At 45.0% G+C, this 16640-nt stretch overlaps 1 protein-coding gene across 2 annotated transcripts in view; it reads right to left on the bottom strand.

The window, feature by feature from the left end:
* PLEKHA7 (pleckstrin homology domain containing A7) overlaps positions 1–16640 on the bottom strand; it is a 200424-nt gene that overhangs the window by 79110 nt on the left and 104674 nt on the right. For both annotated transcript variants that reach the window (XM_032427128.1, XM_032427129.1), the window contains exon 4: positions 685–768. In XM_032427128.1, coding sequence (XP_032283019.1) covers positions 685–768 — 84 coding nt within the window. The remainder of the gene's footprint in view (positions 1–684; positions 769–16640) is intronic.

Here is a 16640-nt window from a genome sequence, read left to right as displayed (position 1 = left end):
TTTACTTCAAACAGAAGTGTCTCAGATGAGCAAAAGGAAACAGCCACTTGCATACATTTCTCTGCCTTCATTTTTGGGAGAAGTACACATCCTGCTTGGGCTGTATATGCATTTTTAAGGAGATGAGCCCTGGGTGATAGAACCTACCTCTGAGCACCCCAGGGGCCCTGCTGAAATCAGACTGAGGAGCCAGAAAGTCCCCACATCAGAAAAAACAAGCAGAAAGAACTCTAGACGTTCAGGGACAGTGGGTGCCACAGCCCTCCTCCCTTCGAAGCCATGGCCTTGGACTCTTATTTGAGGCTTCCTTGGAAGGCTGGTTCAGTTTGGTGTGATTTAAGGCCATTTAGCTCCAGATGAGTGGGTCCTCTTAAGAGTACAGGTAGTGTGTTAGATGATACTGTGAGGAGGGGGGTCGTTCAGGGGAAAGGAAGTTTGCAAGAGGCTCTGTCTGACAGTACCAATCATGGCACAGACCTGTGTCATCTCCACACTTCTGCATCTTCCCACTGAGAGGAGTCCAGGGATTGAAAAACAAAATTCTTGCATTCCACTTTGAATCAATCAACCCACTCCAAGTCCCTCTATCTAGGAGAGAAAATAGTCCAACAAGCTCTGTTTTGAGCCAACGCCTTTAAGCTCCCAACCTCTGCTTGGAAAAGGAGAACACACAGAAGTACTTACTCTTCTTGAAGAATAAATTCGCTATTTTCTGGAGAAAACTGCCCACTCACAGGATGCCTGAATGCTGTGGTCTGTTGGTTATGGCTAAAGAGAGAGAGAGAGAGAGAGAGATAATGAATGAGAAGTCATGGGAATGGAAAGGCTTGCAGACACAACAGGTCAGTAATGTCTGAGGACCCCTGATCATCACACATTCCTCCCAGGGTGAGAAAGTGGGCCTTTTCTTCAGAGACGCATTTCATCTGTCAGGACCCAGCTGCATTTAAAAAAACAAGAACTTTCAGCTCAGGTGCCCAAGCCCACCTAAGACACAGGGATTTTAATTCTAGGAAAGTCTTGGCTGCAAGAGAACACTGCATCTTCGAGACATTCCGTGAAGTACGGACAGACTGAACCGCTCAGCAACAAGTTACTTAAGATGGCACGAGCTAAAACAAGAATGAAGCAAAGCAGACAGCACTTTCAACAGCTTCCCAAAACCATGAAACAGGGAAAGAATTCCAAGAATTAACCACCCACCCAGAAAAATCTATCTTCTTAAAATTCTTCTCCCTACTACAGAATGTCTTCACTTCAATGATGGGATATAAATGTATGGGCATGTCTCGGCAACATGACCTGCACAATTTCAACACTGTGGAGTTTCTATCATCCTTTTGAAGTTAGGAGTGAACAGCTTCCATGCCAAGCTGACAGACACAACCAAAGTGTGTAGGTGTTTTGTGTATTCACAAAGGCTGCCTGGTTCTTTGAAAGAAACGAGGAGAGGGCTCTAGAGGCTGCTGGTTTGCCCGATGAATAAACTAACCTGACGTCCTTCCCCCTCCCAAAGAATATGATTTATATTAAAGTGTTTTCCCCTATCAAAAAATCAGTCCTTTTAGAAATTTTAGAAAATATAAGAAAAAAATGTCACCCATGATCTCACCACTTACAGATATACCTGAGTATCTTCTCCTTCCCTAGTCTTTTTCCCTTCTACTAAAAAATTCTGATTTTGCTGTATTTAGAAATCTGTCTCATGCCTTTTTCACATTCTACTCACCTAGAAAATTTCCTACATCCTTAAGACTTCATCATTTGAAATAGCTGAATCCATGTGTCCCCCGCTTTTTGGAAGTTCACGTTACGCCACTTCATTTTTAGGAAAGACCTACATTAGTACCTGTTTTCACTAACTGAAAGAAATCTGAAGAGAGTTTTTGCTTTCCCAAAAAACAAAAACAAAAACAAGTTGTAAAGCAAAAATCGCATCCAGCGTTTGTTTTGCAGGTAGCCCTCACTGAGGCAACGCGACCCAGAGCGGTGAGTGTCGCCACCAAGCTCCCTACCTGGGAACTACACAAGCATCTCAGCATCAGGCTGCCATAGCTTTGAACTGTGTATCTGGGAGCAACTGTGTTTTGTCTAGATTTATTTTGTGCATCTATTAACAAAACGTGTCCTAAGATACCAGAAAAGCCTAAGAGGTTATTTTGGGGGTCTGGGAATGCTCAAAATTTTTTCCATATGAATTACAGTCATCTCTGCCTTGCCTTACATCATTCTGTCTTACAAAAGGTTTCATAAGAATGCTCTACTTCCAAGCCAAACTGTGGAAACAGCCAAGATGTCCATCGACAGATGAATGGATAAAGAAGATGTGGTATATATATACAATGGAATATTATGCAGCCATCAAAAGGAATGAAATCTTGCCATTTGCAACTACATGGATGGAACTGGAGAGTGTTATGCTGAGCGAAATAAGTCAATCCGAGAAAGACATGTATCATATGACCTCACTGATATGAGGAATTCTTAATCTCAGGAAACAAACAGGGTTGCTGGAGTGGTGGGGGGTGGGAGGGATGGGGTGGCTGGGTGATAGACACTGGGGAGGGTATGTGCTATGGTGAGCGCTGTGAATTGTGCAAGACTGTTGAATCTCAGATCTGTACCTCTGAAACAAATAATACATTAAATGTTAAAAAAAAAAAAAAAAGAAGAAGATAATAGGAAGGGAAAAATGAAGGGGGGAAATTTGGAGGGGTAGACGAACCATGAGAGACGATGGACTCTGAAAAACAAACTGAGGGTTCTAGAGGGGAGGGGGATGGGGGATGGGTTAGCCTGGTGATGGGTATTAAAGAGGGCACGTTCTGCATGGAGCACTGGGTGTTATATAAACAATGAATCATGGAACACTACATCAGAAACTAATGATGTAATGTATGGTGATTAACATAACATAATAATAAAAAAAAAAAGAATGCTCTACTTCCAGATAGCGGGTGAAACCAGTAAGAGTTTTATCCTATGGATGTAAATTTTTTTGTCTATAACCATTTAAAAAATGTTCATTGGCCATCTGTGTGCCAGGCTGCTTTAGGTGCCGGAGATACAGAGTGAACAAGAAGTCCTTGCCCCATGGTGCTTACATTCTAGAAGAGATTTACATTCATGTAATGCTGGATATTTTAGGTGCATTATACATCTTTTAGTACAGACTCTTCCCGCAATTCAAATTATTTCCTTGGGTTAAGGTCCCAGAGGTAAAATTACTTACTCAAAGGGCATGGTCATTTTTTAAGGCTCCTAATACAGATGGTTAAAATGCTTTCACTGTCAGAGTCAATCTATCATCTCATTTTGCTAGTGTTAAAGTATTAGCCCCATCTCCAAAGTGAGCACAGGGCCACCCCAGAGATTAGTAGGTTTAATGAGCATAGTATAAAGGTTAAAAAAGAAAAAACTCTCTATACCTACAAAGTTTTTCTTACTCTGCCCTGGGGCCTGGCCAGAGCGTCCTGTGTTCGGGTGGCTGGGGTGAGCTGGCACTGAGTTTAGAGCAGCCTGACTGCTAATAAGCCAAATGTGAGCAGTGAGAGCCATCAAACCAGGTTGTTCCTTGGCCCTGTGATTATGCACAACCCCTGCCACCCTTTTACCCCTCCCAAGCGCTCTAGCTTCCAAATTCCCAGCTCCAGGTTTGAAGCAAGCCCATGGAACCCCAGGACTCTGTCTGGCAGACAGGGGCCTGATTTTCACCAAAAGCGGGGTTAAGGCACGGGCATCTAGACAAGGATGAGAAGCAGACCCCGGTAACACCTGGTCCAGAAATCCTTGCACCATGTTCAAGGGTTAGACTTTATTTATACCCAGCTTCCATTTTTTCTCTTTTCTTTCTTTCTTTCTTTTTTTTAATACCCAGCTCCTTTTAGAGAGTCATTTCCATTCACCAGGGAATTCTGAAAACACAAACTCTAAGCCTGCCTCATTTCCACCTGTAGAAAAAAAAAAATGCCCTGCTCATAATGGGAATAATAATGAAGCAACAACACCACTATCCACTGTTACCTCTCAAGGACTCTACAGTGTACAAAACCTTTCCTTATACCTCTTACTATTATGTAACACCGTCAACCCCCATTTTATGAATGAGGAAATGGCTCAGAGAGGTTAAGTGACTTGCTCAAGATAATGTCATCAATAAGTGATAAGACTGGGACATAAATCCTAGTCTTCTATTTGTAGATTCGATGCTCTTTTTGCATGATAACCTGCTGTCCCCTTTGCTTAGGAGTCTATGGGGCTCACAGGTTCCTGGCCACGACCAGAAATCCCTAAAGACAAAAGCATCAGAAAAACAGCACCATCAGCATCCACTGCTACTCCCTCTCTCTCTTCCTCTGCACCTCCCTCCTTCTATTGTGCCCAGAACCAAAGTTCTGAATGACAGCACCTGTGTGGCACTCAGTAGCCCCCAAACAACCGTTGGTCCTAATCCAAGGTCAGCTAGGAGGATCTCTGATATGTGCAAAGAGCGAAACTTCTATATGCCTGGAGCAGCATCCAGCAACCACTTCATATACGTTGTATGACCTTGATAGCAACTCCTGGGCTCACCACACCCAACTTATACCAACTTAAATAAGCCTAGAGTTTTGGGTAAATGAATCCTGAGCTGAAAGGTTCAGACACTAAGATGAAGTTTACATTCTAACATTAGAAGATACATAGATTTTTAAAGCGGACAAAAATATAGCTGTTCTTTGATCAGATCTAGAGGCAGCTCCCCAACCCTTCTTCCCTAATATAGATGCTGCCCTTTTTGCCAAAAAATAGTTATCAACCATAGTATCACCATTACCATTTCCTGAATTTCCATGAAGCTTTAAGTATGGTCATATTCATCACTGTATCTGACCCTCCCAAGTATCCTCTGAGATAAGCAGGGCTGATATTTTTATTCCCATGTTACACATAAGGAAACTGACGATCTGGGTTATATGATGTTACTGGAACACTAAATAAAGGGGGGAAAAAGGACTCATACATTGAGAAAAGAGATAAACCAGAATAATACCTCCTGGAATACTGAGGTCTTAAATATGATTATTTCTGATCAAGCTTGCCCAGCATGCAGAGTTTCTGGTTCAGCCCTTTTTGAGCAAAAGAAGTGTTAGGTACTTGGGTTATTTAATTCAGTCTTCCCAAATACCCAGTATGGCAGGCTGTGTTTCATCACACCAGACCACAGGTTAGGAAAGTGAGACCCAGGAAGGGTAGATGACTTGCCCACAATGACAGTCGACTTCTGGACTCCTGCATACCACCACCCTTCTGGTCTCCTTCTACTAACCCAAGCTCACCCTCACCAAACAAAGGCTACAGAGTAAATGCTGGATCCCCACACCCATTTGGAGATTGCAAAGTCCTCTGACTTTACCTGCCATTCCCGACCTCAGCCCAAAAGCCCCCACCCTACTCCATTTCCTGATTTTCTGAAATCCATGAAGAATCTCATGTCCTATCACCGTGTCTCAAGACACATTAAGCAGGCACAGACAAATCCCCTGAAATACCTGTTCTTAAACCTGAATTGCCACCTTGCTCCTTGGTAGTGATGGAGATGGCCCGGCTGGGAGCCAGGTGACCAGTTTCAAGGGAGCACAGAAACGCTCTTTCCTCCATACAAGGGCTTCTGTCTCTCTTCAGGCTAATGAGAAAGTAACTTGGCAAATGAGGTAAAACATAAGCTAGGCTTTATTTTCAGATCCTGCTCTTCCTCCTAAGAACAGCCCCTCTAAGTTGAATGGCAGCCAATCTCACCTGGGAGAGGACTAGGGCACACAGAAGGTTACAGGGAAGGATTATCCCCCTGAAAGCGGGCCATACATAACCATCCACATAAATAAACATGTCTTCACAAGCCCGGGGCCCGGAAGGACTTGGGTTAGGCCCTAAAGAAGTCCAACAGCAAACACGAGAGATTTGACAAGAGGACAGAGTGAGGACCAGGGAGCAGTGGAAACCGATTTGAGCTCAATATAAGGAGGAGCCCACCTACAACCATTGACAGGACTAGTCAAGATGTAAACAAGTCCTACAGTTTCTTGCAACATTTTTGCAAGATTAATTTTCCATTCCTACAGATTTTGACCATAATGCGAGCAGTAAGACTCCGGTCGGTTAAACATAAAGGTTCCAACTACTTAGCATGGCAATTTCTTTTGGCATAGCAAGAAGTTCTGGAGTTATGTGAATGGTGCTCACAAGTGGAGGTCAGAGCACCCTGATAAATCTGGTTTTCGGACAGGGGTGGTATTGGTATGCTGAGTGTGGGACAAATCCGCACAGTCAGCATGAGCTCTTATCTGGCCCAGCTATAAAGAGAAGAAACAGCTTAAAATGTAAGAAGAGGATCCAGCCTGAAAGCCTAAGGAGGGACTCTGTCAAGGCTCTTCTCATTGGTATGCTCGGCAGTGTATGCCCCTCTGGCCCCTCGGGCTCCTCAGTGCAGCTCCCCGAATATGGCAAGAGTGTCACCTTGCAGGCCTGATGCCACGTTCAGCACTGCCTCCAGACTTGTTAAGGCACTTACTGTCTTTGTTCTAAATCCCAGTGTCTCAAGAAAACCAAGGACTGTGGGTAACCTAATAATGCTCCTACTTAGGTCCCCAAATTGGTAACTGAAATTCCAAGAACACAAGAAATTGCCTCCCTATCTTCTTCAGTTCCTACTTGGGCCACAGAGTAAAGAGGTGACAACCAAAGGCTGAAGCAGCATCTCTACAGTCCCTCAACATTTCCAAGTTCCTTTTATTTCATTTAACACTTTTATAAAATGGCTTGTTTAATACAAAGTGTCACCGTTGTTCATGTGGCGTTTCCTAAAGGGACCGAAAATCTTACCGAAATGGTCTTTAGAGCTTGCACGATTTTGGAAATGTCAAGATTTTCAACAGCTCATTGCACATGGGCATTCCTCTGACAGGCCCTTCTTCAGAAATCATGGGAATCGGGCCTCGATGAGCCAACATAGGATCCCCATCCTCTCTCCAAGTGAAAGCCATCAACACTGCACTAACCAGCCTCTTTCGGTGTCTGCCCTGAAGACCTGGGTTCAAACCAGAGCAAGCCACCTCACCTCTCTGAGCCTCATTTCTTCATTTGCAAACAGGGAATAGTAATACTATCCCTCCAAAGAGTTGCGAGGCTACATGAGGGACACACATGAAAGAAGCTTGCACAATGCCTGGCATACTGACGGCACGCAGCTTAACATGTCCCTTGACCACCACAGTGACTACTAGGAAACCACATTTTAACAGAGCAAAAACAAAGTGAGCCTCCTCCCCGCCACTTCCACCAAACCCAATATTCCTTGTCCCGGCTTCCCTATTTCCATTAACAGCATCACTACCCAGCAACCTGGGAGTCGCTCTCCGTTCTCTGCTCTACCTGGACCTCCGCACACACTGTGTCAGCAAGCCCTGGTACCTCTATCTCCAAGACATCTCCCCAGTCCTACGGCCAGCACCCAGTCATCTCCAGCAACAGCCTAACTGCTCTTTCTGCTTCCACCCTGGCCTTTGTAGCACCCACTCTTCTCACTGGAAGCCTGATGGGTCTCTTCAAATGGAAGTTGAAAATCATGTCACATTCCTCCTTTAAACCCTGCAACAGCTTCACAGCACAGAGTAAAATTCAAACTCTTTACCTTGGCTTGACTCTAGGTGACTTGACCCCTGACCAGCTACATCACCTTCTTGTACAACGGACGTCTTCTCCTTCCCCATCCCTCCCCAGCCACACTGGCCTCCCTTCTGCTCCTTGAACACCAAACTCTTCCCAACTTAACCACCTTTGTACTACCTAGCCTTTCCACCTGGAAGCTCTTTCCCTCATACTCGTGTAACTGGCTCCTTACATTCAGACCTTGGCACAACCATCTCAGAGCCCTTCCCAACCACCCACTGAAATAGGCTCCCAGTCACTTCATATCATGGCACCCTATTTTAACCATTACTGTCATTTCTCTTACTTACGTGTTTTGACTATGGTCAGTCTCCCTAATACGTGTACTCCAGGAGAGCGTGGACCCTGTCTGTCTTCTCACCGCCCTTAGCTTATACCAGAGTCTGGCACTGTTATATTTGCTGAATGAATGAATGAGAAACGACTACCTCAAAGTGAGGCCATGCCTCCAAACAGGCTAGCTAACCCCTACAGAAGTCTGGGCAAAAGTCACAAAACAAGACTCTAAAGGGTCATAAGTCATCAGAGGGCAATGGCTTGTGCTCTTAGTGACAAAAGAAAGAAGGATGAGACAACAACATGCCAAGAACGCTTCATCCCTGGCTCTCTCCCAACTGTGTTAAATATAATTTGGAGAATTTAGCCCTCCCCTGAAACCCCCCTCCAACCCCCGCACAAAGGAGGTTAATACACTCAACAGAGAGAATCAAAGAATGGAATGCAAACACCCGAGAGGAAATTACTGGGTGATTAAAAACACACAGGAGGATAATACAAACATCACCTGTATCTCCCTTTCGTGAACTGGGAGAGTATTTGGTACGAAACCTACAATTTGGTGACTGATTATATGCTCTCTCTTCTACTGCTCTCTACTTACTTCATGTGTGTGTTTGTCTCTCCCCCCCTCCCTCCAGTGAGAGTCTAAGTTCCTGGAGGGCTGGGAGCCGTCATTCACTTATTTCTCATGTATCTCCCGCAGCACAGAACACACTAATAGAGTAATACCCATGGAGCAGGCACCTGAACTTCTTTCTCTCAATAGCCTAAGCACAAACACACATCACTTTCAGGGACAGGCTGTGCAGAACCCACCTCATTTTCTGATCACAGCAGCCCAACCTGTCAAGGCTCCCCCAGAGAGAGTGGGGGAGACGGGTCTGCAGGCCTGATAAAGGCTCCTACATGCAGGCTGAGACACTGGGCAGCCCTGAGGAGCATGGCACAGACCAAGGAAGGGCCATCCCCACCCCCACGCTGTCCACACCTGGTTTTCACTCACACACCCAATTAAGCAGAGACACTGAAATCCAGCCAAACGCCAGACCTGCCACCTGAAGGGACAGTCAGTCCCTGCTTTCCTGGGTTCTAAAGGGGCGCTAAAGGGGCAGAGCCTGGCACGGACAGAGCTGGGCATAAAGGAGGCACAAAATTAACTGAGCAAACTCAAAGCTCACATATCTTGCAAAGAGAGCTGTCCTTTCCAAACTCTGGATTTAACAGACTCAAGTCTTCTAGCATGATTTGAAAAGCTCTATATTTCATTAGGTGCTGCAAATGTTTTGAGATCCACTCAGTGGCCAACTCATTTCATAAATTACCTCCTCTGACCCACTAACCCATGTGTAAGACCTGCCTTCTTCCTGCGCTCTCACACGGGGCCCTGGTACTTAGGATTCCTACGTGGTTGACAGGGAGTTTTAATTTTGACTTCACAGGACCTCAAGAACCATGAAAAGATTAAAGCCAAACTCCTGATAGAATGAGGAAATCAAACCCAGATAGCCTCCTGCTCCAATTTTTTTTTTTTTTTTTTTTTTTAAGAAAGTTGGCAGAGAAGCAATGTACTAGGAGCCAAGGTACCAGCCTTGTTACTACCAGTTCCACACCCCCAGCAAACACTCAGCCTTTCTGGGTCTTGGTTTCCTCATCTGTCCAATGCAAAGGCCACATGAAGCCTGCCAAGCATGAACCCCATGCTGCTGTTCAGAGTCATGATGACTGCAGTTCAAACCCCAGCTCGGCTGCACACTTGGCGGTGCACAACCTTGAATGAGTTACTGACCTTTCTGAGTGCTGGGTTCTTTATCTGCAAAAAGAGAAGACAATTCCAACCTTGCAAGATTGTTTTGAAGAGTACTGATAATGGGCCTGGCCTGCAGCACTCCACGTTTAGTGCCTGCTAGAGTTTTCTTTTGCTAGCTCTAAAACCCCACACTAATAGAGTTGTTTTGCCTTTTTCCATGTTGCAAACGCCAGTATTATTAGCCTGCCATAGGACAGAGGCTCAAGAACACATTTTCTTCTTTTGAATTAAGGCACTCTACCCAGCCTCCTGTTTAAACTTCTATTTAAGGAACTTGCCTGCCAGGCCAAGTACTTTAAGATCAGTAGGCGCCTGCCTTCAGCCCCACTTCTGGCCCTCACTGGGTCAAGCCCCAACATTCAGAAAGAACAGCCCAAGAAAAACAGCCTCCCCACAAGCTGCGCTGAGTCAGGGATGCACACTCTACAGAAGTTTTAAAACTTCACATTTTCAACCTCAGAGAATACCCAGTTCTATGCTTCTGTTTAATGAGTCAGGTTCCACTGTAAAATGAGAAGGATGGACCAAGCGATACTGTAGGGATCTTCCAACTATCACATCCTGAGACGCTGAGGCTCATCTCTGACTGCTGCCCGAGCCACAGACTGAACTGGAACGACACTACACATAATTAAAACACAAAGGAATGAGGCAGAACACTCCTCCCCAATCTCACTTGCCAACAGAAAATCCTTTGTAATGACATCAGGGAGGTGTAGTTAATGATACTTTTGTCCTATTTATTCTTAATTAAATTGGACTGTTTGGTTTTTGGGTTTCTTTCTTTCTTTCTTTCTTTTTTTTAACTGCAAGCGCTCCCAACCAAGCCACTGAAAACCCCCTTCAGTCATTACTTGACCTTCACGAATCAGAATACATCGCAGTGAAGGGAGCGCCTGTGAAACCCGTACGGGACTAACCTGCTCTCCCAATCTCGCTGGGAAAGGCGGCAGACACACTCACTCTCTCCTTGAGCTCCATGTTCAGAAGGACTGTGTCTTCTTCCCCAGCCTCGGCCTTATGAAAACCCGGGTTCCGGTCAGACAGGGAAGGAGGGCCCTGCTGCCTGCAAGAGGTGAGGCAGAGGCTCACAGCCCGCCTACTCTCAATTTCGGTTCTCCAGGAGCTGCTTCCGAAAGTGTTACAAATCCAGCAGCCACTTGCTCTTACTCATTCATTCTCCCTCTTCCCCAACCCCCACGCAAAATCTGGCAACAACACAGGAACACAGCTCCAGCTCTGAGTCACTCCCCGCTGCGGCCAAGCGGAGCACTGGCTGGGGGTAAACAGTGCGGTAGACACTTCACGTCTCCTGACTCTGCTGTTCTTCTTGGAGACTGTGGGGTTGGCTGCCCCTCTGGAAGCAGGACATAGGAAACACCTCCGTTTATGGGCTCTGGAGTCTGAGTGAATTGCTCCTTCAGTTTTGCTGTGCTACCTCTGTGGCTGAAATCAGCCCTAAAACAGAGCCTTGGGTGGGAAGGTGATGGCTCCTTTATCCCTCTGTCCCACCGGCAGGGCAGGGAAGGGCCTGCGCAGTCCCAAGCCTCCATCCCCACTCCCCCGGGGAACCGGCCATGAGTCTTTCAACACTGCTTGGGATGGCTCAGGTCCTCTTAGCATAGGTTGAACTATATGGCTCTCCCTCTCAGAACAGGCCTGGAGAGGAGAAGGGAGAGGAGTCAGACAGGGAAACGAGGGCACCAAAATGCCTTTACTACCACAGCCTCAGATCAGTACTGTGGCTCTTCACCGCAGTCCAAGTAGGTCTGCAAGTCATGATGCAGGGCACCACGTGAAATATAAGCTCCGTGGGACAAGGACTTCTGTTTTCACAGCTATGTTCCAATGCATACATAGTGCCGGGTCCACAGCAGGTGCTCGATATTTGTTTAATGAAAAAAAAACAAAACATATAGGGGATTTTCTTCTGAGCCTATTTGGGAGGACAGTTTTACTAAAACCTGTATTCACTGCCACCATTTTTTCCCTTTTAGAAATCTCCTTATCCGGGTGCCTCGGTGGCTCAGTCAGTTAAGTGTCTGCCTTCGGCTTGGGTCATGATCCCAGGGTCCTGGGATGGAGCCCCACATCTGTTGGGCTCCCTGCTCAGCGGGGAGCCTGCTTCTCCCTCTCCTCATGGCTGTGCTCTCTCCTGTCTCTCTCAAGTAAATAAACTAAAAAAAAAAAAAAAGAAAGAAATCTCCTTATCCTTCATAACTCCTACTACTGCCTACAGTGAGTGTTCTGTGAATCTTGAAATACAGAGATGGTTTACTTGAAACCGATGAAGTTCAAACATTAGCACCCCTCACTTCCAAAAGTCCCTTCTAAGGCCCTGGAAAGGGCTCTAGTGCTGTGTTTACATGCCTTCTGCAATTTTATATGATTTTAAAGAAGACCTCCTAAATTGTATGAACATCAAGGCCCACAAACATAGATGTGCCACAGTGGAATGAAATAATAAATGACTCACGAGCCATCTTGATACATCATCCTAACAAGGGCATTTGGCTTGACGAAACTTGTTTTAACCACACAGGAGATATGCCCTAGCCTAGAGACACATCCTAATCGATCACAAGTCAATTGCTGTAAAGACTGGAGTAGGTTAAAGAACAGACTCCACTCACCCAACATTTATTTAGCCCTACTATGTACTTAGCACTCTGAGCACTTTGAGGCAAAGCAATGATTGTAACATATTATCCCCACTGAATAGGAGCCTACAGTCCAACAGCATCGACTGATATGGTCATAAATAGATACAGATAAGTATATATTTCATATATTAAACATAAATAATATAAATATTTAACTACAGGCCAGACTGGTTACCATAATATAAAAGTAAAGGAAGGCACATCTATTTCTTAGGTATCAATCTGCCAGGTACAACCCTAGAAGGTAAATCATATTATCCCCATTTTGCACAGAGGGTACTGAAGCCCAAAGGGGTCAAGTGCCATCCCATGACCACATAACCAGTAAGTGACAAGGTCAGAATTCAAGCCCTGAACTACCTGACTCCAAAGTATGGGCCTGTTCTTAGCGGCCACACTTTAGTCAATGGCCAGTCGCTCTACAGAACCTCCAAAATGTCTGGAGAGACATGCTGGCTTCAGATGACCAGGAACCACATCAGGCAGCGGCAGAGGTGGGCAAGCTTCCAAAGCCCACACTCTTGGGAGTGGAGGAACAGGAAGTACCATGAGCTTATTCATCAGGTATATAGATATAAACCCCGTTTGCCAGGCAACACCCTAGCAGGGATCAGTGGCAGCTACCTGAGAGCCAGAAGAGGCCACATGAGAGGCTCCTACCCTAGGGCCCTGCCTACAAATTCCCTCATCCTTGTTGCCAGACGGATCATGCTGGAGCACAGCAAACATTCCATTACCTCCTGCAATACAACAGCCTCCTTCACTGCTAAAGCCTCCTTCTCATCACTTCCCCCTACCCACAGCTCCTGCCAAATGCAATTGTTCCCCAGTCCCCAAGACACCTGCTTTCCTAACCCCGGGCTTTGGCTGCGGCCATCCTCTTCCCTAATGGATTCTGCCCAACCACCAAGGTCCCTTCTCTTTCCAACAGTGCTTCCTGATCACTCCAGGCCACGCTGCTTCCATTCTTCCTCAACACTGTCATCACTGAAGGCTCACACTCTTTTATGTAGCAATTATACATCCCAACGACTCTTTTCACTTTACCTTCCAAAAATTACTCTGTTACAGAGGGGGAAAAAAGCAGAAGTTCCCTTTCTTGCCTCCAATTCAGTGTCAATCTCAGAAGCAACACCTTTACCAGTTTCTTAAGTATCCTTTATTTTTTGCTTTTATGAAACTTTTATGCATTTTTTAAATTTTACATACACATCTTTTTAGAAAAAAGTTACATAAACAATAAAATTGTACGTATTATTCTGTAACGCGCCTTTTACTTCATGTATCTTGGATTCCCCCATATCCATATGCAAGGATGAACATAAGCAATCTCTCTACATCACAGCTTCCTTAGGACCCCTACACCAGATCAGACCAGACCAACCTATAGACAGAAATGACCTCAGAGGCCATCCGATATGTCAAACTGCCCCAAACACTTATCAGAGCTTTGAAATTGATGACATGCAAACCAATTTGTCCCCAAAATGAGTTTTATTTGAGCCACACAGATTTTTTTCTACTGAACCAAAGTTTAAAAACAGGAACATTTCATATAAAAATCTAGCTTGCTTTGGAAAAACCAAAACTGGGGCAATGCTGGGACCCATGAGAGACAGAATGGCCTGTCTAGTTCACTGCAGTCCCCACCACTCCCTACTGATTCCCAATGCTGAGGGTGTACACCTAGTGCTATTTATCATCACACCTGTATTTCTAATTTTCCTACAGGAGAGCAATTTCTTTATACCTATATCTGAACCAGAATAAGGAAAACCAAAGATAAACAGAGTAGGCCAAGTACTCCAAAAACAAATTAGAGATCATAAACACAGTCTGCTTTTTTGTTATCCACTAAGCCTCTATAGACATTGAGTTTGCAACCCCTATTTTGTACCACCACCACTGATTCTGGAGAAGATCTTACTTTTAGAAAGGAGTCCTGCTTTAAAGAATGAAAATTTCTTGTATTAGAGTAAGAACTAAAAGAAGATGGCAAAAACAGGGGCACCTGGGTGGCTCAGTCGGTTGAGTGCTGCCTTCGGCTCAGGTCATGATCTCAGGGTCCTGGGATTAAGCCCTGCGTCAGGCTCGCTGCTCAGTGGCGAGTCTGCTTCTCCCTCTCCCTCTGTGATCTCTCTCGCTTTCACTCTCTCTCAAATAAATAAATAAAAATCTTTTTAAAAAAAGAATAAGATGGCAAAAATAGGCCACAAAATGTCCCTCTCACAAAAAAATTCTTAGAAGACTCTTCCTAATAATAATGGCAAATGAACTCATCCTTAGCCTTCCCTGAAGGGACTCCTGAAAAGGTAAGACCCCAGACAGTCAGCAGACTGTTTCCTCCACAAAATGAAAAACCCAGAGAGGCAGTGCCAACGAAGGTCCCTGAAGAATCCAAAGGAAGGGAGGTACCCGTGGCTGCAGCCCATCAGGGACGGAGCTCCTGCAACAGAAAAGCATCTGACCAAGTGCTGCTTGGGACAAGATCACAGACCTCCCCCAACCCGAAAAAATGCACATTTTGCTGTGGTGTTCAGAGCACAAGCCCTGGGGCCCGGTCCTCAGCAGCCACCCACATCATACACATGGAAACTGCTCCAGAAGGCAATTCTAAGACAGGGCCACCATCTTTTAAAAATAATATTCAGGGGGGTTGCCCGGCTGGCTCAGTCAGTAGAACATGCAACTCTTAACCTCAGGGTTGTGAGTTCAAGCCCCATGGTGGGCGTGGAGCCTTTAATAATAACATCAATAAGAATTTTCAGGAGGAATCTTAAAGGCCCACACTTACTAGATGATCATACTGGAATCATATTGCATTACTTGTTCCCAATAATGGTAAGTGACATAAGTATATTCATTCATTCACGTAACAAATATTTGAGAGCCAAAGAGATGCCAGTCCTATAGTATCTTATACTATGTGAGTAACCAAGAAGAGGGTGGGAACGCGTTACAAACAGCTTAGTCTCTACGTCCTGTCAAAGGTGAACAAAAGGGTAGAATTTTTCAGATTTTCAGATTCATGCATCATAATCTGTCTTCTTAGTCAAGAGTTGTACATTTTCAGTTTATTAAGCCAACTTGAAACCTTTTGTCACAAAGGGTAACCCCTGTTTTCCAGAAATCACAGTAATGAGTTTTAGAGCTGAAAACGACACAGAGCTTGCCTCATCCAATCTCTGTTTTACAAATGAGGAAACTGAGAAGGTTAGCCAATTGCTCAAGGTCATCGTGATTACTTACTGTAAATTAACATTAACTTCCTGGAAACAAGAATTATGAGAAAAACATCATACATTGTTTTAAAATTAATTTTCCGCCTTAAACAAAATCCATCTCCCAGTACCTAATATCCACTAACAAACATGAAAAATATATTTTAGAGCTGGGAATCTTTGTATCTGGTCAAAAGACCTTGCACAGAAATCCAGAGCCATTGGTCTGGATTCAAGTGGTATATAAAGCATGCACAGGGGAGAAGGCCATGTGCAGACAGAGGCAAAGACTGAAGCGAAGCATCTACAGGCCAGGGAATGTCAGGAATTGTCAGCAGCCGCCAGAAGCGAAGGGAGAAGCATGGAACAGGTTCTCCCTTAGAGCCTTCAGAAGGAGCAAGTAACTGCTGATGCTTTGATTCTGGGCTTCTGGCCTCCAGAACTATAAAGGATAAGCTTCTGATGTTTAAGCTGCTAAGTCTGTATAACTTCTTATGGCAGCCCTAGGAAAGAATACGGAATCTGTATGAGTTTAATGGCTTTGATCTACTCCAAACCCAACTAGTCAACAGTATGGAAAAGCTTTCACAAAGCTACAAGGACCTTGGTGGGGACTAACGTAATAATCCAAAATAAGGGAGGTAAAAAATGTTCTATCTTGAGCTGATCAGACCCCACCCAAATATTGTGTTCTCTTCTGGTAACCATACCTACAGGCCAGAGTGAAAAGCTAGAGGAGAGACAAGCCAGCACTGTGAAGGGCACCAATGGGTCAAAGCCACATCACTGAAGGAACAGGAGTTTTATGGTCTGGGAAGATTCAGGGCACAGGACCGCTATCATCATCTCTGTAGGGCTATCCTATGGAAGAGTAATTCGATTTGTTCCCTGAGGGCCAACATGGTAGAACTAGGATCAGTAGGTGGAGTCACTGGGAAGCATATTTTTCAAGGAATTGTGTGT

The sequence above is a fragment of the Phoca vitulina genome, unplaced genomic scaffold, assembly GCF_004348235.1.
Source record: "Phoca vitulina isolate PV1807 unplaced genomic scaffold, GSC_HSeal_1.0 scaffold36, whole genome shotgun sequence".
Taxonomy (NCBI): domain Eukaryota; kingdom Metazoa; phylum Chordata; class Mammalia; order Carnivora; family Phocidae; genus Phoca; species Phoca vitulina.
Note: the sequence above shows the minus strand (reverse complement) of the source record. Positions and strands in the feature narration are given on the sequence as shown.